Below are 21,254 nucleotides of genomic sequence, written 5' to 3'. Positions count from 1 at the left end.
TGATAGGAAACTATATGCTTCATTTCAAGCAAATATCATTCTGTATAATTTAAAATTTATCTCATCACTTGCACTATTCATCGGGTGCCAACGATTTTATCTGGCGCGCACCTATAAGTAGATATCGAATAAAATTCTAATACTTCTCCGATGTCTATTTTAGGCCGAATTTATTACAAAAAAAGGAAATTACTCTTCGTGCATGGCACAGTTGCTTGACCTTCAAAGGAAGCAATGAAATACTGGAAATTTTTATTCTAACGTTGTACAGTTGAGGAAATGTGGATTCGTGGCTCTCATCAAAATGGCATCTTACTGCAATATCAGCTGCCGGATTACGTATGGAAGAATACCGCCATTGTTGAAGTACGCGAGCTCGACCTAAAACACGCGATGATTCAAGAATGGAATTAACACGAATTCAATCTATAGAACATCATAAAGTGTTGATTTTCGAGGGAAATTTACCTCGGTGTCAAAACGGACAGTGCATGTGAACTGCTTTCCATTGTCTGTACGGACGGTTATGTCTTGGCCAGGGCGGATGTCGGATATTTTGCTGGGAAGCTCAATGGTGTAGCGTTCCTGACCCGTCAAGCCAAGTGTCTCGGCATCCTCACCGGCCTTGAAGCATAGAGGAACAATTCCCATTCCTACAAGATTACTGCGATGGATCCTTTCGAAGGATTTGGCAATCACTGCTTTAACTCCCTGTTGAATGATTGAAATAGCCAGATTAACTTTGGATTTTCTTGTTTTGTGTTAGTGTAATGGGTTAAAGCAACGATTAGCGGACTTACCAGCAACATAGGGCCCTTTGCGGCCCAATCTCTGGAGCTTCCGCTACCATACTCTGCTCCGGCCAAGATAATGGTGTCCTGCCCTGCAGTCTTGTATTTCTGGAAGATTCGTTTAGGGTAGTTAATACGAGTACATTTTGGCAAGAAAAAGTATATGTTTGTGCTGTGGAATGAATTCAGGGGCAAGTCCGAGGAGATCTACCATTGCAGCATCAAATACGGAAAGTTTCTCTCCGGTTGGAATGTGGATTGTCTTTGGGCCAACTTCCCCTTTCAACAACTTGTTGACGAGGCGGATGTTTGCAAAAGTTCCTCTTGCCATGATTTCATCATTACCACGTCGACTGCCATAGGAATTGAAGTCCTTGCGTTCAACTCCACGTTCCATGAGATATTTGGCAGCGGGACTGTCCTTGTTGATGTTTCCAGCCGGTGAGATGTGATCTGTTGTAATACTGTCGCCAAAGTTCAGCAAGCAGTAGGCATCTTTTACTGAGTGTGGGCCAGGAGGATCCATGGTCATATTCTTGAAGTACGGTGGTTCGTGAATGTAAGTCGAGGTAGGATCCCATGAGTACAGCTTGTCATTCGGTACCATCAACTGATTCCACATGGGGTTACCCTTAGTGATGGCCTCGTATGTGCTCCTGAACATTTCGGGTAAAACGCTCGATTGAACCGCCTAAAAGACGTTTTCAAAGTCAGTGGGTTTGTCATTCTTAGATCATGTCGTTTAATAGATATTATGCATACCTCAGCTACTTCCTGAGTTGATGGCCAGATATCCCTAAAGTATACTTCTCTTCCGTTCTTGCCCACACCAATTGGCTCTTTCTCGAAATCAATATCAACCTGTCGAAGGAAGCAAACATTTGACATTCATTCAGCCTTCGAGGATCAACATATTTTCAGCAAAACTATGGCACTCGTTATAAATGGAACGCATATGCACAAGATAGGGTATTTCTCTTGTTCATGACACTAACAGTGTGTGTGCTTCACTTAAGCTTTGGTGATTGTAAAGAATTGTAATAAGAATCAATCACTAACCGTGCCAGCAAGGGCATATGCGACAACTAGAGGAGGTGAGGCAAGATAGTTTGCTCTTGTCAAGGGATGGACACGACCTTCGAAGTTACGATTACCAGAAAGTACTGCAGCTGCAACAATGTCTGAAGAACACAGCGAAAACTGAATTAATAGAGGACAAAATTCACAAGAATGCAACAAAGCATTGACAGACTAGAGTATAGCTTCAATGGTCATATTTCTTAAGATATATATAGACAAAGCAGCACAATTACCATTTTCTGAAATTGCAGCACCAACGGATTCATCCAAGTCACCAGAATTGCCAATGCATGTTGTACAACCATACCCGACAATATTGAAGCCTTGGTGATTCAAGTATTCCTGCAGCCCACTGCATCATTGAAAGAACACACTTTCAGTTGTCTGTGGCAAACTATTGCACGTAAAACTGAAGTCACAACTGATACCTCTTGTCTAGATACTTCTTAACAACTCCAGAGCCTGGAGCAAGGCTTGTTTTCACCCATGGTTTTACCTGATAAATTATCTGGATTAGCTGAGCATGAAAACAACATTTCAATTTGAAAACTCAGCTGCATTCATGATAAAACAGCAGACCTGCAGACCCAGATCGTACGCTTTTTTCGCTACGAGACCAGCCCCAAGCATAACACTGGGGTTTGATGTGTTTGTGCAACTTGTGATTGCAGCAATCACAACACTGCCGTGCCTAAGCTCTGCCGGCTGTCCCTGGAATGAAAACTGTGCCACTTTGTCCTGTGCTTCCTTGGGAACAGCAAATCCCTACATTGCAGTTAGACAATGATTTAGTATAATTCCAGGTAAGGAAGTTCATGACATGACGCTTTTCTTGAAATATTTCAAAATAAAAAAATAAGAGTACCACAAGTCCCTACTACATTCACATCCTGTAACACTAAACAAATAATATAGGGCCTTTTGACTGTTATATCCTCACCTTGAATCCAACCTTGCTATCAAGGCAAGAGTGCCAATCAGACTTCATTTCTTTCAATGTCACGCGATCATGAGGCCTATCAAATAAGTAAAAGAAGGTATCATAAACACATTCAACTAATAAAGAAAAAAGGAAGCGCAGAATTCTGGGTAAAAACCTTTTTGGTCCTGAAATACATGGTTCAACATCTGACAGGTCTAGTTGCAAGTTAGATGAGTACACTCGTTCTTGTTGAGGCTGGAATTTAGAGAGAATGAAGACAGAATATTCAGAGAAGCCTAATAATTTTCCTTAAAAAACACTATATCACAACAAGCATAAAGTCCTACCTCATTGTAATCAACGAACATATTGTTTGCGCGTAAATAAGCTTCAATCATTGCCACCTAAATATTGATAAATTGACGGTTTAATGATTAGTGAACATACAGAATACGATGGGATTAGATCATTTTCATTATAATTTAGCAAATGCAGTAAAATGTGCTTACAGTCTCATCAGTTCTGCCGGTTAATTTTAAGTATTGCAAGGTAACACGATCTACAGGGAAGAACCCCATAGTTGCACCATACTCTGGGGACATGTTTGCAATAGTTGCTCTGTCAGCTAGCGAAATCTCACCCACACCAGCACCTGAACAAAACAAGACATGCTTAATTAGGTGATCAAATAAAGACAGTGTGTGAAATGTCGAGATTGAGTATTATTACCATGAAATTCAACAAACTTTCCAACAACACCATGTTTCCTCAGCATTTGTGTCACTGTTAAAACCAAGTCAGTAGCAGTGACACCATCACGTAACTTCCCAGATAACTTGAATCCAACAACTCCAGGCAACACCATGCTCATTGGCTGTCAGGTAATAGCACAAGTTAGATGGTGCAAAAGCATCTTGATTTTGGAGCCATCGAAGGTAAACGAACATCAAAACACATCCAATGATCATTGAATCTACTTCCCCAGTAATTACAGAAAAATGCATGAAATAATAGGTATAAATATACAATTAAGTGGAAGTGAATCAAGAAAACCAAATATTTCTTTCCAGCAAATTGTTCGTACTTTATGATAACCAGAAAGATACTGAACTCAGACAGGAGAGTTGACTCAAAAATAAAAGATCATCCAGTGTAGAGTTCATACCTGTCCAAGCATAGCTGCCTCTGCTTCAATACCTCCAACTCCCCATCCGGCAACTCCAAGCCCATCGATCATGGTTGTATGAGAGTCGGTCCCAACAACACTGTCTGGGTAGAGTACTCCATCGGTATTGAAGACAACACGTCCGAGATATTCAAGATTGACCTAAAACCATTGTATTGGCTTGTAACTCATTATATAACATCAACATGGATTATAAGGCACAAAGTGAAGGAGAAACTATAATTTTTCAAATCAAATCTGAACAATGAAAATTTTACAAAATATTAACATATCATAACATGCGAATCAGAACAAAATCAAGCACAGAAATAAAACCACTGATTTGCGCTATACCTGGTGCACAATACCCGATCCTGGTGGAACAACAAGCATATTTTGGAAAGCATTAGAACCCCACTTAAGAAATGCAAATCTTTCCCTGTTTCTTTGGAACTCAAGCTCCATGTTGGCTTGAACGGCATTTTCAGACCTAGCAACATCGACTTGAACTGAATGATCAATGACTAGGTCTACTGGAACCTGCAGTACCATCAAACATTGAAATTTATAATCTAGAAACATTATGTGAAACCATGCTTCCCATCTTCTATAAGGATATCTTATTAGTATCATATCATTGCTTGGCATGCCCATAAGATGATAATCTATTCAAATTGATTCAACAAGTTGAATTGATAATCTATCATTGATTTCATCAAACTTGCATTTAGCTTTCTCTCTGATGGGAAAATAGCTTGAATAAAGCTAATGAGTAAAGCTCTGTAAGAAATTGAAGCACAAAAACAAACTAGGTGGAGCAGAGAGTTCAAAACGTTCCAGCAATTCACTTTTATCCTAGATGGAAAAGTATTGCAATTTGCAACTTGATATGTCAAATTTACTAATTCCTCAATTCATACTTCATAGTTCAAGAAATAAGGGAAGAGAGTTCACACATTCCTGCAATTCACTTTTATCCTAGATATCCTAGATGGAAAAGTATTGCAACTTGATACATCAAATTTACTAATTCCTCAAGTTGATAAGTTCAAGAAATAAGCACAACATATGGAACATACCAATGGATTGATCTTGTCAGAATCACTGCCAAGCCTGTTCATAGCATCACGCATACAAGCAAGGTCGACGACAGCAGGTACACCAGTAAAATCCTGCCAATAGTGAGATATTTCCACATGAAATCAGCTGAGCTGTTATAACGAAGGTACACAGTAGTTGTAGTTCAACCAAGACCAGTACCTGCAGAAGTACACGAGCAGGCTTGAAAGGAATCTCTACTAGCTTTGGAGAAGTTTTTTCCCAGTCAATGATTTTCTCAACATCTTCCTTAGTTACTTGGAAGCCATCACAATTACGTATCGCTGACTCCAGAAGAATTCTGATAGAGTACGGTAGTTTATCTGTAATTACATAACAGGCACACAAAATCCTCATTATAAAGTTCTATAAGATGAGAATTTTGACAGCAGATAACGTTGAGAGCTACATTGGATAAAAAGTGTACTAGGTTATTCAAAAGTTCAATCGAGATCAGCTTATGCAGTGTAGATGGTCAGTTTTAAAAACTATCTAAAGAAAAAGAGCAAGCTTGTCCAAGGAAAATGGGAAATATCGATAGTAAGAGCGCTTACCTATCCTTGGATCATTTAGAGCAGGCAGGCTGTAAAACTTGCCAAATTCACCACCACCAGGCTTTGGCAGACTAGTGAAAATTCCCTTGAAAGCATTCTCAGCAGCTGAAACCACGTTACGAGGAGTAAGCTTACTTAATTAGTACAAGCATATTAACTATGTTTCGGAAAAAAAAAATACTTGATTAAAAAAATAAATCACTACATGTAACATTGTACCATTAAAACGAATAATTTACAGATAAGCCAGGGAATAAAAGGTCAATTTTTTTGTAATATACTGTGCTGAAAATGACAGAACATAACAAACCAGACAACAATATTTCTTCAAAAGTTCCTCATAACTCCATAAAACAAAGTAGAAACAGCAAAATCAAGAGTGAAGCCACATTCAATAAGCATTTCTGTGATAAAGACAGGATGTGAGTCAACTTCAGTGAAGTCAAGCCAAAGCAAAATTCAAGCTCACTCATTTCCAATCCAAAATCTCATTATTGCTGAAATCAAACATTTGCACAGTTAGGAAGAAATTACATTCAAAATTAAGTAAATCTAATTCACCTTACGCCTAAACAAAAAAAAAAAGCAAAATCCAGCTGATCAAACATACGATTTAACAATCAAAATTGACGATCAATCAAACACTCACACCTCCAATTTCCAAAATCAAAAATCTCAACAAAAACAAAAAACGGCAATAGCAGTATAGCCCTCACCCATCGTAGCGATCTTCCGATGCAACAGACTCTCCGAAGCCGAGGAAGCGATCCTGATCTGGCTAGTAGGCGAGTTCCACCCAGCGCCGTGGCTCCACCGCGACAAAAAGCTCAGAGATCGGAGACTCTGCTGCCCTACGGAGTGAGAACCAGCACCACCACCAGCAGCACAGGGATTCGAAGGCGCAGGAGGCTTCCTAGAGAGAGAGGAGAGAGTCCTGCGGGTAGAGGAGTGAGAAGCCCTCTTTAGGAGGGCGGAGGTGCCACTGGTTATATACATGACGCCGAAATTGCAATTGGAGAGAGCGCGTGGCTGTCACATCCAAACAGAATCGAAAATCGGCGCAGAGATAAGGAGATGTATGGGGATGAGAGAGGCGAATCGAAGTGCGTGCCTGCGGATGAATATGATGATTAATTATATGTGAAAATGATTAAGAGGAATTTGGGGAAGAAGATGATGACTTTGATTTTTTCTTCGCTTTTTATATCCCTTTTTGTGGCCAAATTGGACACGGCCCATTCGGCAAAGGGCACCACCATTTTCTGTGGTCACTTGTCTATTTTTTTCATAATTTTCAATTATACAATATTGGGCTAACTGAAGTCATGAACTTTTAAGATAGTTTGGTTTTTCTCGTAAATTTTAAATGTTGCATGAAAAGTCATTAACTTTATCAGATTGTGTAAATTTCCCTTCCGATCTGACAGATTTCCGGCACAAATTTATCCTACGTGGCACGCCGGATGCGAGACTTGGCAAATACTCCGTCCGTCCGCGAATATGAGTCCCATTTGTTTCCAGCATGGGTTTTAAGAAATGTTAAGAAAAGTGGATGGAAAAAAGTTAGTGGAATAGGGGTCACACCTGTATATATTAGTTTTAAATGATATGTGAATGGAATAATTTAGTGGAATGTGGGGCCTCTTTACCATTTATGGTAACTATAAACCGGGACTCCTATTTGCGGACGGACGAAAATGGAAAAACGAGACTCCTATTCGCGGACAGAGGGAGTAATATATTTAGAGTTCAATTCAAATTGTGAAATTAATGCTACTTTTATGCCAAATTCAACTTTTGGAATTCGATTTGTATGTATGTCGATTTGAATGCTGAATTCGATTTGTATGTTTTTATTTATGCTACTTGTATGTCTGTGGTAAGTTTATTTTTAGATATAAATGTGAAGTAGGATGCATTTCAAGGTAAATTATAAATATAAATTTGTAGTATTTTGTATTTTTCACTAGGGCATTACGAAAGTCATCATAAATGTGAAGTAAGCATATTAATTAGACTTAAAATTCTAATTGAAATCTTTTTGATTTGTGTGTATTTTTTTCCTTAAATGGGGAACTTTCATATCCTTGTATTTCTATTTTTTGTGCAGAACAATTGGAAAAATGTGACCACATATTGAAAGTGATATCTCATTATCATGTCTTAAATTTACATTTGTACTCGACAATATGAAATAGGTAACTTAGCTACAAGAATTAAATTTAGTTAAAAGGGTGCTTTTTATTTAAAAAGTAGTAGTACTACTACTATTATTTTTGTAGATGTCGACAATTTGAAATAGGTAATCTAACTGTAAGAATTAATTCAGTTAAAAAGGTGTTTCTAATTTAGAAACTATTATTCTAATGTTTATAATTCATGACCAGCTTAGGCAATTAGATAATTATAAAATGCAAGTGAGGAAACTGACAAGGTTTTTATTTATGATATAAAAATCCATCCCCAATTAATATGCAATTAACCCATAATTATAATTTTACTACTCCATAAGATAAATGTACATATTTTGCTCCTGCTAAATTTTCAAAGATATAGAAATTGAAAAGAGATAAAATTCCAATTTTTTAAGAATCTTTACATCAATGGATTCCAAAATCTTGCCTTGTTATGTGGTCAAATATAAATGCCATTCTTGTGGTAACTTATTTGATGAATTAGCCATTGAAGACTAGTTTTTGCACGTTTCATGAACGTTTAGAAAACAAACGATTTCACTCATCCCCTCCAAAAAACAGTTGTTCTCTTTCCTCTTCCCACTCTCTTTGATACGTATTAATCTCTAATTAAATAGGTATAATTGGTGCTTTCATCTTGATCTCATGTATAACCTCGATTTTTCGATGTTAATGTCATATGATGGACTTTAGATAGTCAAAAAATATTTTGATTGTTCAGAATGTTCATAGGGAGATTGTTTGACCAACCGACGTTTGAATGATTCACGACTATGACAACTCCAAATAAGAGACTGGAAAATTATGTAGACAACTTCAAAACTTGTTAATACCGAAGAATTGAAGGGTACACGTGAGTTTAAAATGAAAGCACCACTTGATACATACTAATTCCTAATTAATACATATCAAAGAATATATTTGAAGAGAGTGAAGGAAGAGGAAAGAGAAAGACAAGTGGAAGAGAGAAATCTATTTTTCTCATTGTAGAAAGAGAGTAATAAAAATATTTTATTTGTTATTCTTAATTATAATAAAAAAATTTCACACATATTATACGGAGTATATGAAGCTACAAAAAGATAGTACTATAAAATAAATCAAACCTGAATCTAGGGAAAACACATGACTAAATCTATTCTATAGTAATAAAAATAAACTAGTACTGCTCTCGTCCTCCGTCGCAATGTAGATATCACACTATCACACTTGATTTATAGCACGAGATTTAGGAAATTTTGTTTTGTGTGTTAAGTATAAAAAAATATAATTAATATAATACATTAAAGTGAGAAATAAAAAAAAATGAAATATGATATCTTTTATTGAAAAAAACTAAAAAAGAAAAGTTTTACATCTAAAAGTGATATCGGAGTATACAATAGACATTCGTATCAATAAGATCAAACAAAAATATACAGAATCCTTATAACGGGACATGATGTAAATACAAGTTTACCGATGTGCTTTGGGTGACATTTTTTGTTTTAGAAGAAGTTCACAAATTTAAGCTTTGGGTGACATTTTTTAGTATTAGAAGTTCACAAAATTGAGAATAACTAATTACGTTTTAATATCTAATTAATGCCTATCAATTGGTGCTTCCATTCTTGATATTTTGTTCATTTCGAACTCATGGACATTAATAGGGCCTTCGATCTAGCAAATCTCGCCCAAGATCGCGGCACAATAATCTCCAATATACTCATATTTTTCTTATTTGATTTGATTTAGCATATCTTTTTATTAATTGTAGTTAGCTATTTTTATGCAATCTTTATTTATATTCAGTTTAGTATTGTATAAATTAAAAGTCTATGCAATCTTTTAATCATTGAGAAATGATGTACTAAACTTATTCTCATTCCCGTTCTGGTGGAAATCGCTTTCGGGAACTCCAACTAGGGTTTATTCTCTTATATTTGTCGTTCAATATGTGGTGCTGAAGCTCGATAGGTCAAGACCCTATCAACTGGTGCTTTCATTGAGTTACTCTTCCTCCGTCACAATCGGTTGAAGAGTAACTCAATGAAAACACAAGTTGGTAGGGTCGTGAACCCCCGTGAACCCCCATCGAGCTAGAGCACCACGGATCGATCGCAAATAGAAGAGAATAAACCGTAGTTAGAGTTCTATGGGGCGATTTCCGCCAGAACCGTAAATGAGCTCAACGATTAAAAGATTATATAAACGTTCAATTTATTAAAATGCTAATTAAACTCAATAAAGATAAAATTGCATAAAGATAGCTAACTGCAATAAAAGGCATGCTAAATCAAATAAAATCAGAAAAGATATATTGGAGATTATTGAGCCGCGATCTTTGGCGAGATTTGCTAGATTGAAGGCCCTATCAGACATTCCTCATTCCTCTCAATTTTCTGGTGTTAATGTTGTGGGATGGACTATAGATGTGCGAGAATATTTTGATTAATTCGTGCTATCTCGACTATTCTTCTCGGGCATACCCTTTGTAGTAGTATATCATTGATGATGATAGCAATGGGATGAAGTTTTTAATGACTCGGATGTTGGATGGTTAAACAATCTTCCCACGAAGAATAGCTGATCAAAATCTGATAATTTAAAATAATCAAAATATTATTGTATATCTATAGTCCGTCCTACGACACCAAAGACATCAAGGGTATGAAAATAATCTGAGTTCGAAATGAAAGCGAGTTCAAGAATGAAAACAACAATTGATAGGCATTAATTAGGAGTCAACACGTATGAGAGAAATTATTTCTCTTCCAAGAGAGAAAAATTATGAGAAGATAAAAGAAAAGAATGATAAATATGTTACATTTTTCATTCCTAATAATAATAAATGACTTCACACATATTTATAATGCTATATGACAGTTAAAAAAAGATTTCGGAAACAAACTAATCTAATCTAAAAACTAATCAAATCAAATTCTACTACTACTAATATTCTAGATTCATGAAGAAATTAAATTTGGTAGAACAAATATATGTATCAGAATGCACATGGGAAAAATATATACTCCACAAAAGTGTCATTTATGTAGTTAAATGGTTTACGTTGGGTTAGATTATATGCCTATCTAAAATTAGTTTAACAAGAGTTCGTTTCTATCTATCTATCTATAATCAACTTATCACAAGTTCGTTCATATGTAGAATTTTTGAAAGAGTTTTGTGAACTCATGCTATTAATGAACACTTAATCATTTAGCAATATGAAAAAATACAGGAGAGCAAATTTAAGAAGTAAAAGGAGATTGAGGCAAGAATCAAGTGTACCGCCCGACTTCTCTCCGCCATCTGTTGTTGAAGAAGATTTTGAATTTCTCTTTTATTGGACCGACGCGTTCGAGGCTTCCAAGCTCATCGGGGAGGTGGAAACGAGGCATTAGAGGTTGCCGGAAAGTCGACGTACGGCTATATTAACTTAATTTGGTTTTTGGTTTTGCAAGAGATTTTTTGGTTTTGTATTTCTCTAGGGTTTGAATGATTCAATTTTCTTATACTATTATGTCAACTATTTATAGGACTATAAATATAATAATTATGGGATGTAAATCAAATATAATTTTGAATAATATCTTGTTTAAGATCTTTTCCTTATCTTCATTGATTTTCAGCTCCTCGATTCTTATAGATATTTTCTTCGATTTGATTCTACTATATTCTTGATTTTGATCAAGATCTTGTTTTCGACAATAGTATATGTTATTGATTAAAAAGGTACTTATGTAGTTATGGGTAATTAATAACGTGACACGTGAGTTTATCTTGACAAAAAGATGTGTAGTCGTATCAATGACAAATTTTAGGGGCGGGCATTACCCTAGTTATTGATTTTATTTTCCTTCTTATAATTGATGTCGGATATATTTGGGATACAATAATTAAGATAGCTTCGCCAAAGAATAAAATCTACCTTGTGTTAATTTAACCACAAAAATCGATTAACACTAGTGTATAAATCTGTATATTCAAGTCATGCTAAACAACCATATATTATGACTATTTCTTTAATTTACTTTTCAAATTTATAATTATTAAAATTTAACAATTAGCATTAAATAGAAATTTTAATTTACTTAAACACTATGTTGGCGGCCATAATATAGCTGCATAATTTTATTGTATGCAATATCCCAACACAACGTACGTACTAGTATTGCAACATATACATAATTGGTTTAATTATTGTAGATAAATATTTTCTCTTATACTGGTATATCTCAATGAGAGATATATAAATATATATTTTTTGTTAGCATTATTGACCTATTTCCTGAAATAAAAATACAAAATATTATTATTTTAAAAAATAAATTGCTTTTATATGTTGTTAAATTTGTTATAATTAAGACACAATCATATTTTCATTAGATAAAGTTACATACTAAATCTTTATTTAATCATAATTATAAAAATTAAGATGCCATAAAACAATTGGAGACGTAGAGTTCAAAAAAACAAAACACAATAGAATTTGAATTATTCTATTCCAATGTGATAATAATTGATTGTCTTAATTAGCATTTTATTAGAAAACTGTCATTCAAATCAACTTGCAACTTGCAATTGATTGCAAATTGAAAATGCAAATGATTATTCGTTTAGAGTCTCTAGACTTTAGATAAAGCCAATAAATTAACAGGTAATACAGTAGTATTTAATTATCCAAACATACAACCTCATAATTGACTTGGAAAATATTATATTATGCCTCTGACATAGTGACATTATAGTTTAAACTTTAAACAAAGAAACATCGCAACTTTAATTTTTTAATTAAATGGCCACGATCGTTTATTTTCTAGTTATTTTAAATTGTAGATGTCGTTCGTTACTAAATTGACTCTCTTTCAGTTGACACGTAAACCTTTTGAATATGCGAAACGTCAAGAATATTCATGTAGTAGGTTTACAATGATTGATTAGTAATTCAATTCATATTAATTGGCTTTCTTCGGATATAAATATGTTTAATGATTCACATACTATAGTAGTTTTTTTTAATAGTTGGCACCATAATACGTTCTAGACAAAGTCGATTATAAAATTGCTGGAAATTAAAATTTTAATTTCATAATGTTGTTATTGTATATTTGTTTTAGGATATGTAATTTCCCCCCTTTAATGTTCTTTTTATGCTATGAGTCTATTTTAATTTTCTTTATTTCCATTTGAATGCCAATTTTTTTACAAATGATGCCAATCTATTCTCCAATATATATAATGTACCGCTATTCCAAGAATTTAATTAAAATTAAAATCACATGTAACTCTGATTTTATGTAATTGAATTTGAAATTATAAAATCATAATTTTAAGTTATATTAGGAGTAGTATATAAGTAAAAAGAAAAAAATGAAAAAAGGCTGAGAAAATAAATTTGTGCATGTTTTACGTGCGTGCATTTTTTTTGGCATCAAATAGTAGTAGTAGTAGTAGTAAATTTGGAATGGGAGACCTCATTTAATAAAAAAAGCACATTAATTTTTTCAATCCCTAAATATTTATTTCACAATTTGATGAACCAAAGTGGCCAATCTTCAAAGCTTGACATCATTTTAAACCCAACCAATTGAATTTAAATTCAATTATACTCATTTACAGCCATATCCACAAATATTTTGGTTCAACCAATGTGGAAAGGCCCACACTAACACACTTTCAAGGGCCAACATAAATTCTTAACAAAATATTTCAATCAAAACCAGCTTTTATTCATGAAGCATAACAAAGTAAAATGGAGAATATCACACTCTACACAAGCACAATACACTCAACATTTTACCAGTTCTTGCTCACAACATTAGGATCGTTATTTAGAAAATCCGCGGCGATCAATTCGACAAGAAACGGCCCATCCATGAGGTGAAACGAGACCAAGCCTGCTCGACCGCTGCCTCATCCTTGTCGTGCAACCCCATCTTCTTCCTTCTCTTGGCCCCTTCAGGCGAACAGTTCATGAAAGCATGCCCGATCCCAGGATAAAAGTAAACCTCATTGGGGATTCCTGATGCCTTCAGCTTCTCCTCCAAATCTTTACCAGTCTGGAGAAAAATGTCCCACATTCAAGAAACGTTCGATATTCAAATAAACGTGTGCACAAATAACGTGTTTTTCACAATGATTGGCCGATAAGGCGATAACTCTACACCATGTTCTTGTCATAAGAAAAGACCAAAATGACCCTTGATGTAATAAAGGGTTTTTCAGACCGAAAAAATGTTGTGAAAAAGTGAAAAAGTCTTTCTAGCGATAATAAGTTACAATTTGTCTACAGGCTAATGGTGCGAATAAAACTTCATCGGGGAACGCACATGCGAGAAATCATTAATGTCCAGGGACTAAATTTGCAGTTCGCTCTTTCGATATAAATCACTTTAGATCCTACACTATACCCGCTTTATAAAAAATGTCGCGAACTTTGAGAAGTACTAATGTAAATCCCGAACTATAAGTTTCGTATATAAAGTGTCTAGTACCACGAGTAGCGAGCCACATCAAGATTCCGGATCTGGAATGGATGCTATACATTTTTTATACAATTTTTGATAGATAGTTCGGGATTCAAATAATTATTAATATGGGGTTTAAATTTCGAGTGCACGATAAAAACATTTGAAGAAATGATACCTTTATATCCGAGAACCCGATCAAACCATCAAGTTCACCAAAGTGAGCCTGCACCGGAGCTTTAGCCTTGGCAGGATCTGCGAGTTGAGGTGAAGGCACTCCGTAGAAAGCTACCACGGCATCGACTCCAGGAACCAAAACAGAACTTGCAATAGCAAGAGCACCACCCATACAGAATCCAGTTACACCAATCTAATTCGAGAAATCTCATCAGCATAGTATATCAGTCAGAAAAAAAGCCATCTCCTTCTTTAAATCGCGAGGAAATTCTCGTTAACTAGATTGAGCTTGTGTTAACTGCAAGCTATATCGCTTTAAGAGTCCCGCGATGAAGTTTATGACACGACATTACTGTCAAATATCGAAGTTTTTACAACTTATATCCTAAAACCAATATGTAAGCATATGCAACTGAGCTAATACCAGCATTCAAATTAGGAGCTACCGTTGTACATTGCACACTCCTTTCAACTCGATAACCACAACACGAATACTGGTGATCGACATAAGCAACGAGTTCAACGCTAAAAATGAGTAGACATTGAAACAAATAGGAAATTCAGCAATGTACCTTCTTGGAGCCATTTTCCTTGAGCCAATTGACTGAGGCCTCGATATCCTTCACAGCGCCTTGCCAGTCGAGGCCCTGCATCAAATGCTGAGCTTCCGCGACCTCCAAACCGACCTTCCCTCAGTACAAACTACATTGCACGAAAAAAAAGACTTCAACACTCAACACCACAAATAGCATAAGGCACTAGCAAAACCGAGAAATTTCAAGCTCGATTAACACGGGAATCGACTGCGCTTACTCGGGAATCAATGCCTTGTAGCCTGACCCCAACTGAGAGATTTTTTGGGAGTGATTCTTGACCTCAAAATCAACCCCCCACCATTCTTGAAGCACAACAACCCCAGGAGCATTGTCTTTCCCAATCACGTAGGCATCAAATGTCTATGAAATTGGACATGATTAGACCCCTAAAATCAACAAAATCATAAAATGGAAACAGGGAATTCGAGGAAATTGCAATCAATTTAGGCAAATGCTATCAATTTCACACACAAACTTCGCAATCCAGCTCAAAATTACGAAATAAATTGCACCCTAGTATGAAGAATTCATCAAAATCCGAACTTTCTCGAATCAAATTGAGAAGAATCACGATTGAGACAAAACCCAGAAAAGTTGGAATGAACAAGCTCAGAAGTAGACGAAAATGAGAAGCGGGATTACCCCGTTTTCCCTCTGAATCTGGACTTTCTTGAATGGTGAAGAGGCCATTGCAATTTGCACGTAGCTGAGAGAGAGGACTGGAGAGAATTGCGAGGTAGAAGGTGGAGAAGGAGTGGACTTTATAGTTAAAAGAGGAATCTTTACCTCAAATTCAACCTCTATAACTACTAGTTTGGGCTTTTCTTGGAAATAAACAGATTCTTTTAATAACTGCCGCCAAATTAAAGTAGATGTAATCCTACTAGATTTAAGTAGATCTATTTTTATAATATGAGGGAAAAAAAATTTGGAAAAAAGAAATTTTAGAACAATTGAAGTGTTTGTTAATTGCATTTCTCTTATTAAATTGATAGTAATTGTCTAATTTTATTTTGTTTTATTTTGAATATAGTCTTTTGAGAAAATGGTTGGATTAAGTGACAACTTCAATTAAGTGATTAAACTGTGATACTCCCTCCCGTCCCCCGATTAAGAGTTACACTTTGACCGGGCACAAGTTTTAAGAAATGTAAAGAAAAGTTGGTTGAAAAAGTTAGTGGAATGTGAGACCCATTTTTTTATATTGGTTTTATAATAAAATGTGAATGAATTGAGTTAGTGGATTGTGGGACCTACTTACTATTTATGGTAAAAATGAAGTGTGACTCTTAATTGGGGACGAACCGAAATGGAAAAGTGTGACTCTTAATCGGGGACGGAGGGAGTATATTTCATTGAATAATTATCGCTAAACTTGTACAGTACAATTATTATCGCTAGGGCGGAGCCAGGAATTTGTAGGACAGGAGCAAGTTTATCTATAAAGAAAATTTAAAAAATTGAGAAAGGGCATTTTCTAATATATTAAAAGAAATAAATTAGTAGTATATGATAGGCAATATTTATATAAAGGAGAAAATCCTCCGAATAAGGTATGAATAGATCCGCCGCTACCTACTATAATTACGCTATAATTACGCTACTACTATAATTATGCTAAACCCTATCATCACGAAAGAGATGTAGGATTAGAATCTATGGAGCCAACAATGGTTTAATATTCACTTCAAACATTTTATTTTTAGCACAAGATTTTATACATTGTTATTTTATAAGTTGATGAATAGAATTTAAAATATGAGAGAGAGAAAAAAATGAGATGATGTTGTTTCAATTTCAAAAAATATTTCATTTAACAAAACTTTTTATTTTTAACGAGACTTAAATAATAAAAATCTATGCCGACTAAGATAGAGACCAAAGAGAATTGAAGATTGCATTATTGTTATTTGGCTTATGTCTAAGACGTTGGTAAAGAAGAGCAGCTAAATTGATATTTGAACTGCAAAATTTATGATATTTCTTTTTCAAAATCTAGTATTTCCCATGAATTTAAAAATGAAAGAAATACCATGAACTTTGAAAGATGTGTCGATTTTCCACAAAGTTAGTTTTTGGCCAATTTTAAATCACCATACATCAATATTTTTTCAGTCAATTTTAATCCACCATACAAATTGTTTACCTTCCAGGGGTTACACATAAGACGTTCGACGAGTTACATCAATTAAAATTGACCGAAAAATCAATTTCATGGGAATTAAATCGACACACCATTCATTCCAAAGTTTATGATATTTTCCACCACTTCTAAAGTTGTTGAAATACTAAATTTTGGAAAAAGTTCACGATTTTTGCAGCTATTTATCCCTAAAAAAAAATAAGTTGTTGACGTGGAGTTTGTACGTGCCAGCGGCAGTTGGAATCACAATTGATCAATCCGATGTTCAGACACATTTAAAAAAAGATCCATACATTTTTTAAATAGTTGTAATTCACATGTGAAGTGCATTCTATTAAGAACGAAATAAAAATATATCCATGGTCCCATATTGACATATTTTTCCAGTATTTTTTTGTTTATAAACGAAAAAAATAATCAACAATCCTAAAACAGATGCATAAATTTTCACCATCCATGTTTCCAAAATAAGTAAGTTTATTAATGGCTAACCCATAATTTGAGGATCCACAACATGAAACAAAATGAGAAATATTCTAAAATTATTTAGATATATTGTAAAAGTAGTGAAGTTTTGAAGGGGAACTCAAGAACAGATCAACATAAAATCTCTCAGTTCTCCAAATGTAGAGATTTATCCAAACTGCTTGGCTCTTCATAAACACCATTAATTATTGGCATCTTTATTTTTAACCTTAATCTTCCTTCCATCAAATAAAGGCAGCAGCTGATATTCCTTTCCTCCCATGATTAATTTTGGAATGTTACTGCAAAATATGAGGCAAAGAAAATAGAGACATTACTAAATAAATTGGTAATTTTGACTATAATGTTCATATTTATTCTAAAAAGAAATAATTCAAAGGTCATTAAATATCACCTTTTTGGTGTAATTCATTAAATTTCCAACCATGCAACAATTTTTTCAGCATTCTCACTTTTCATTGTGTGATTGAATTGGAGAAGTTTCATAAAAATGTATATAAACCAAAACCCAAAAATAAAAATTAGGCCTTTAAAATCATACTGTATTTTTAAGATCATGGATCTATAAAAACAAGAATTGAAAACAGGCCTTTGAAAAAACAAAGAAGTTATATTTCCCAATAAATCAAACAACATATTGCAAACTTAATTATAAATGAGTACCTTTTTAGATCTTCTTCTCTTCAACTAAGGGAAAATGGGTGCCATATTTGGAATATCAGCTAATTTTTTGAAGCTTTGGAGCATAGGAGTATTAAGCTAGAAATAGTGAATAGTGCTGTGGAAGGTGCATTGAACCTGGTCAGTTTTTCCCACATGTGCTGGTACTTGTATGTGTTTTTAGTACACAATGATGATTTTGGGTGTTTAAATTAGGTTTTCATACCCCACAAAGATTGTCACTTTCTTCCTTTGGATGCTTTCTTTATTGGAGAATGATGAAAAGTGTGGAGCATCTGTGCTGTATTTTTGGGTGCCATGAGTTGTGACAAATGCTTTTTTTTGAAGAGTGGGAAAGGGTTAGGTGAAATTGTACCATCATAAAAGATGACGGGTCTAATCGATTATCGAATCCAATACTTTCTTCGTCTCTCATCGTGTGTCACATGTTGACTCGACATGAATTTTAACAAATATAAACAATAATTGATGAAATAGTTAATTGAATAGTTTATAACAAAATATATGTCAAACGAGATAGTGGAATGTGTTATTCATTTATTAAAAATACATATATAAGATGAAATGATATAATAGGGGACGTTCAAAACAGGAAAATGAGACATATAGGTGGTGTTCGGATTTCTAGATAAAAGAGTACCAAGATACCTTAATCTAGGATTGAGTTGTGAGATTATTTTATTTGGAGGGGGTTAGCTATGACTAATTAATTCATGGTTATTCATCTAGGATTGAGTTGTGTGATTGAATCTCATGAACCAATTTAACACACTAATATTTAACACTGAGATACAATCTTGTAAACCGAACATCCCCATAATATTGTATCGATCAGCACTGTTTTTGTAAAACCATAAAAGATCCTGAAAGTGCGAATTATAATCTAACAAGTTATTAAATAAAATTTATTCAAATATCCTAATAGAGTGAAATTTATTTTTTGGAAAGATCAAAAAAATCAAAAAAAATATTTTTTGGAATTTTCAGATTATTTCGGTTTGGTGAAATTGTAATTTTTTTTAAAAAATTGGTATTTTCAAATATTTCAGTTCGATTTTAGATTTTTATTTTCTAAATCTTGAATTAGTTCTAATTTGGAAAAACTCGATCCAAAATATGGATAAGTACCCCTAATTTTCTAGGTCAAAAGGTTGAGACTCCCCTGTAACTCCTTAATCTACCGAGTAGTAAATTGTTTACTTTTTTATAAGAAAAAACCTTTTTCAATATGACAGTACTCAAAACTGAGATAAAATTAAGAATATATTATAGATATGTATAGAGCAGCTCAATGAGAATCCATATTTAAAATTAATGGCGTGAGAATCAATTTCAATCTTTTTAAAAGGTACAATTTCAATCTAATTTAATTTTCCTAAATTTTACTGTGAATGTAATGACTTTCAATGTTAAATGTATGTTTTTAGTATTTTTAAGTTATAAGATAAAAATGAGTTTTTACATTTACTCACTCTATTTGTTAAGTCATATATGGGCTCTCTATTTGATTGTATCAAAGCCCAAATCTCTTTGATTGAGATTTTCCTATTGGTCCAGGCAAGTTTAAGCCCAACATATAGCCACCAAAAGCCCATATATCTAAATGCGATAAAAGGCTCAATCATAATACACACTTTCATAAAATTATCAAAATATGATTATAAGGCTTAATCATTAATTCTGTGTCCCTCTATCCTCTTGGTTTTACAACCTAAGTGAATTTTTCTTAGTTCTTAAATTTCTTTCTTATTTCAAATATTTTGCAATTATTTATATTTGTATAGGTTCCTGTTAAAATGATAACACTCTTAAAGTGAGACAGTGACACCACTATCCAACAATATTATAAACGCTACACAGCAATAGTATAAGCGCTACACATCAATCCATAGATTGCTGTCCAGTGTATTAGATATTGATGGCCGAGAAAATTTATCCTTGAGCATTTTTTATGATTGCCACATGACAGCTGATTATTCGTTCACGTATACAAATGATTAACTAGGAATGATGGTATGATGTTATTTTAAGAGGTGTTGTCATTTTAAAAGCACCCTATTTATATATTCTTTTGAATTTGTTTATGAATAATAAAAAAATATGAATTTTAATAAATTTGAAAGCTAAATAATTCAAATATATAAGGGTAATCTTTATGGCAAATAAGTATTACCAATCACATAAAAAATTACATAACTAAACCATCACACTGACATCACACAAAACATATAATAGAACAAGCAACAACTGAAATAATTCAGTACTATAATCTATAGTGAACTTAACAAAGATATTACACACACAAATTCATCCATCATCTAGTATTCGATCATATCTTCAAATTTTCACAGCATTACAGGCACAACAGCCACAATCTTCACCAACCCCTTGGATCTGTTTGGATCACTCTAGCCATTAATTAGTTTGGGGATTTTGGGTCATGCACTATAGTTTTTGGGCATGCACTATACAAATTTCCCCCATCTAACTTTAGTAATTCAACCGGACTTTTAATGTTCAACTATAAGTACTGATTTAGATGAAATCCATACAAATCCATACATTTGGATACACCCAATACTAGCTTTGTTTTCCCATGACGGCCACTAGCTTAAAATTCACCTTTCTTCAAATATCAATTTATTCATTTTCTATGTAACTTCAAATAAATAAATAAATAATAATAAAAACTAACAAATCGAGCTTTGTTTTTGTGAATTTTGTAAAATTTTAAATATCAATAATATTTTTTAATATATTAGAATCAAACTAAATATATAAAATAAAATATATATTACTAGAACATTCATTAAACAAAGATGATGCTCATATAAGTTCATCACATAAAATATGTATCAAGATCCTTTTTGGTGTTGAAAGCTCTAATTAATGATCATAAACTCATGTCCTTCACTAT

At 33.9% G+C, this 21,254-nt stretch overlaps 1 protein-coding gene, 1 long non-coding RNA gene and 1 pseudogene across 2 annotated transcripts; all 3 read right to left on the bottom strand.

Moving 5' to 3' along the window:
- LOC125186669 (aconitate hydratase, cytoplasmic) lies at positions 1–6,771 on the bottom strand. Its single transcript, XM_048083085.1, has 20 exons — positions 6,327–6,771; positions 5,611–5,715; positions 5,219–5,379; positions 5,038–5,130; positions 4,313–4,498; positions 3,959–4,120; positions 3,523–3,667; positions 3,303–3,445; positions 3,141–3,197; positions 2,969–3,048; positions 2,812–2,887; positions 2,451–2,636; positions 2,300–2,367; positions 2,105–2,223; positions 1,851–1,972; positions 1,554–1,652; positions 1,003–1,482; positions 801–899; positions 469–711; positions 1–381 (listed from the first exon to the last, which is right to left on the bottom strand). The coding sequence occupies exons 1-20, from the start codon at positions 6,604–6,606 to the stop codon at positions 313–315; spliced, it is 2,973 nt and encodes a 990-aa protein (XP_047939042.1). The 5' UTR covers positions 6,607–6,771; the 3' UTR covers positions 1–312.
- Positions 6,772–13,494: 6,723 nt separating this feature from the next.
- LOC125190596 lies at positions 13,495–15,807 on the bottom strand (annotated as a pseudogene).
- Positions 15,808–17,629: 1,822 nt separating this feature from the next.
- Positions 17,630–18,609, bottom strand: LOC125191271. Its single transcript, XR_007171074.1, has 2 exons — positions 18,320–18,609; positions 17,630–17,937 (listed from the first exon to the last, which is right to left on the bottom strand). It is a non-coding gene; the product is annotated as an uncharacterized LOC125191271 (long non-coding RNA).
- Positions 18,610–21,254: the final 2,645 nt, after the last annotated feature.

Source organism: Salvia hispanica, chromosome 5 (assembly GCF_023119035.1).
Source record: "Salvia hispanica cultivar TCC Black 2014 chromosome 5, UniMelb_Shisp_WGS_1.0, whole genome shotgun sequence".
In the NCBI taxonomy this organism is placed as follows: domain Eukaryota; kingdom Viridiplantae; phylum Streptophyta; class Magnoliopsida; order Lamiales; family Lamiaceae; genus Salvia; species Salvia hispanica.
This window is presented reverse-complemented; position numbering and strand designations above follow the sequence as displayed.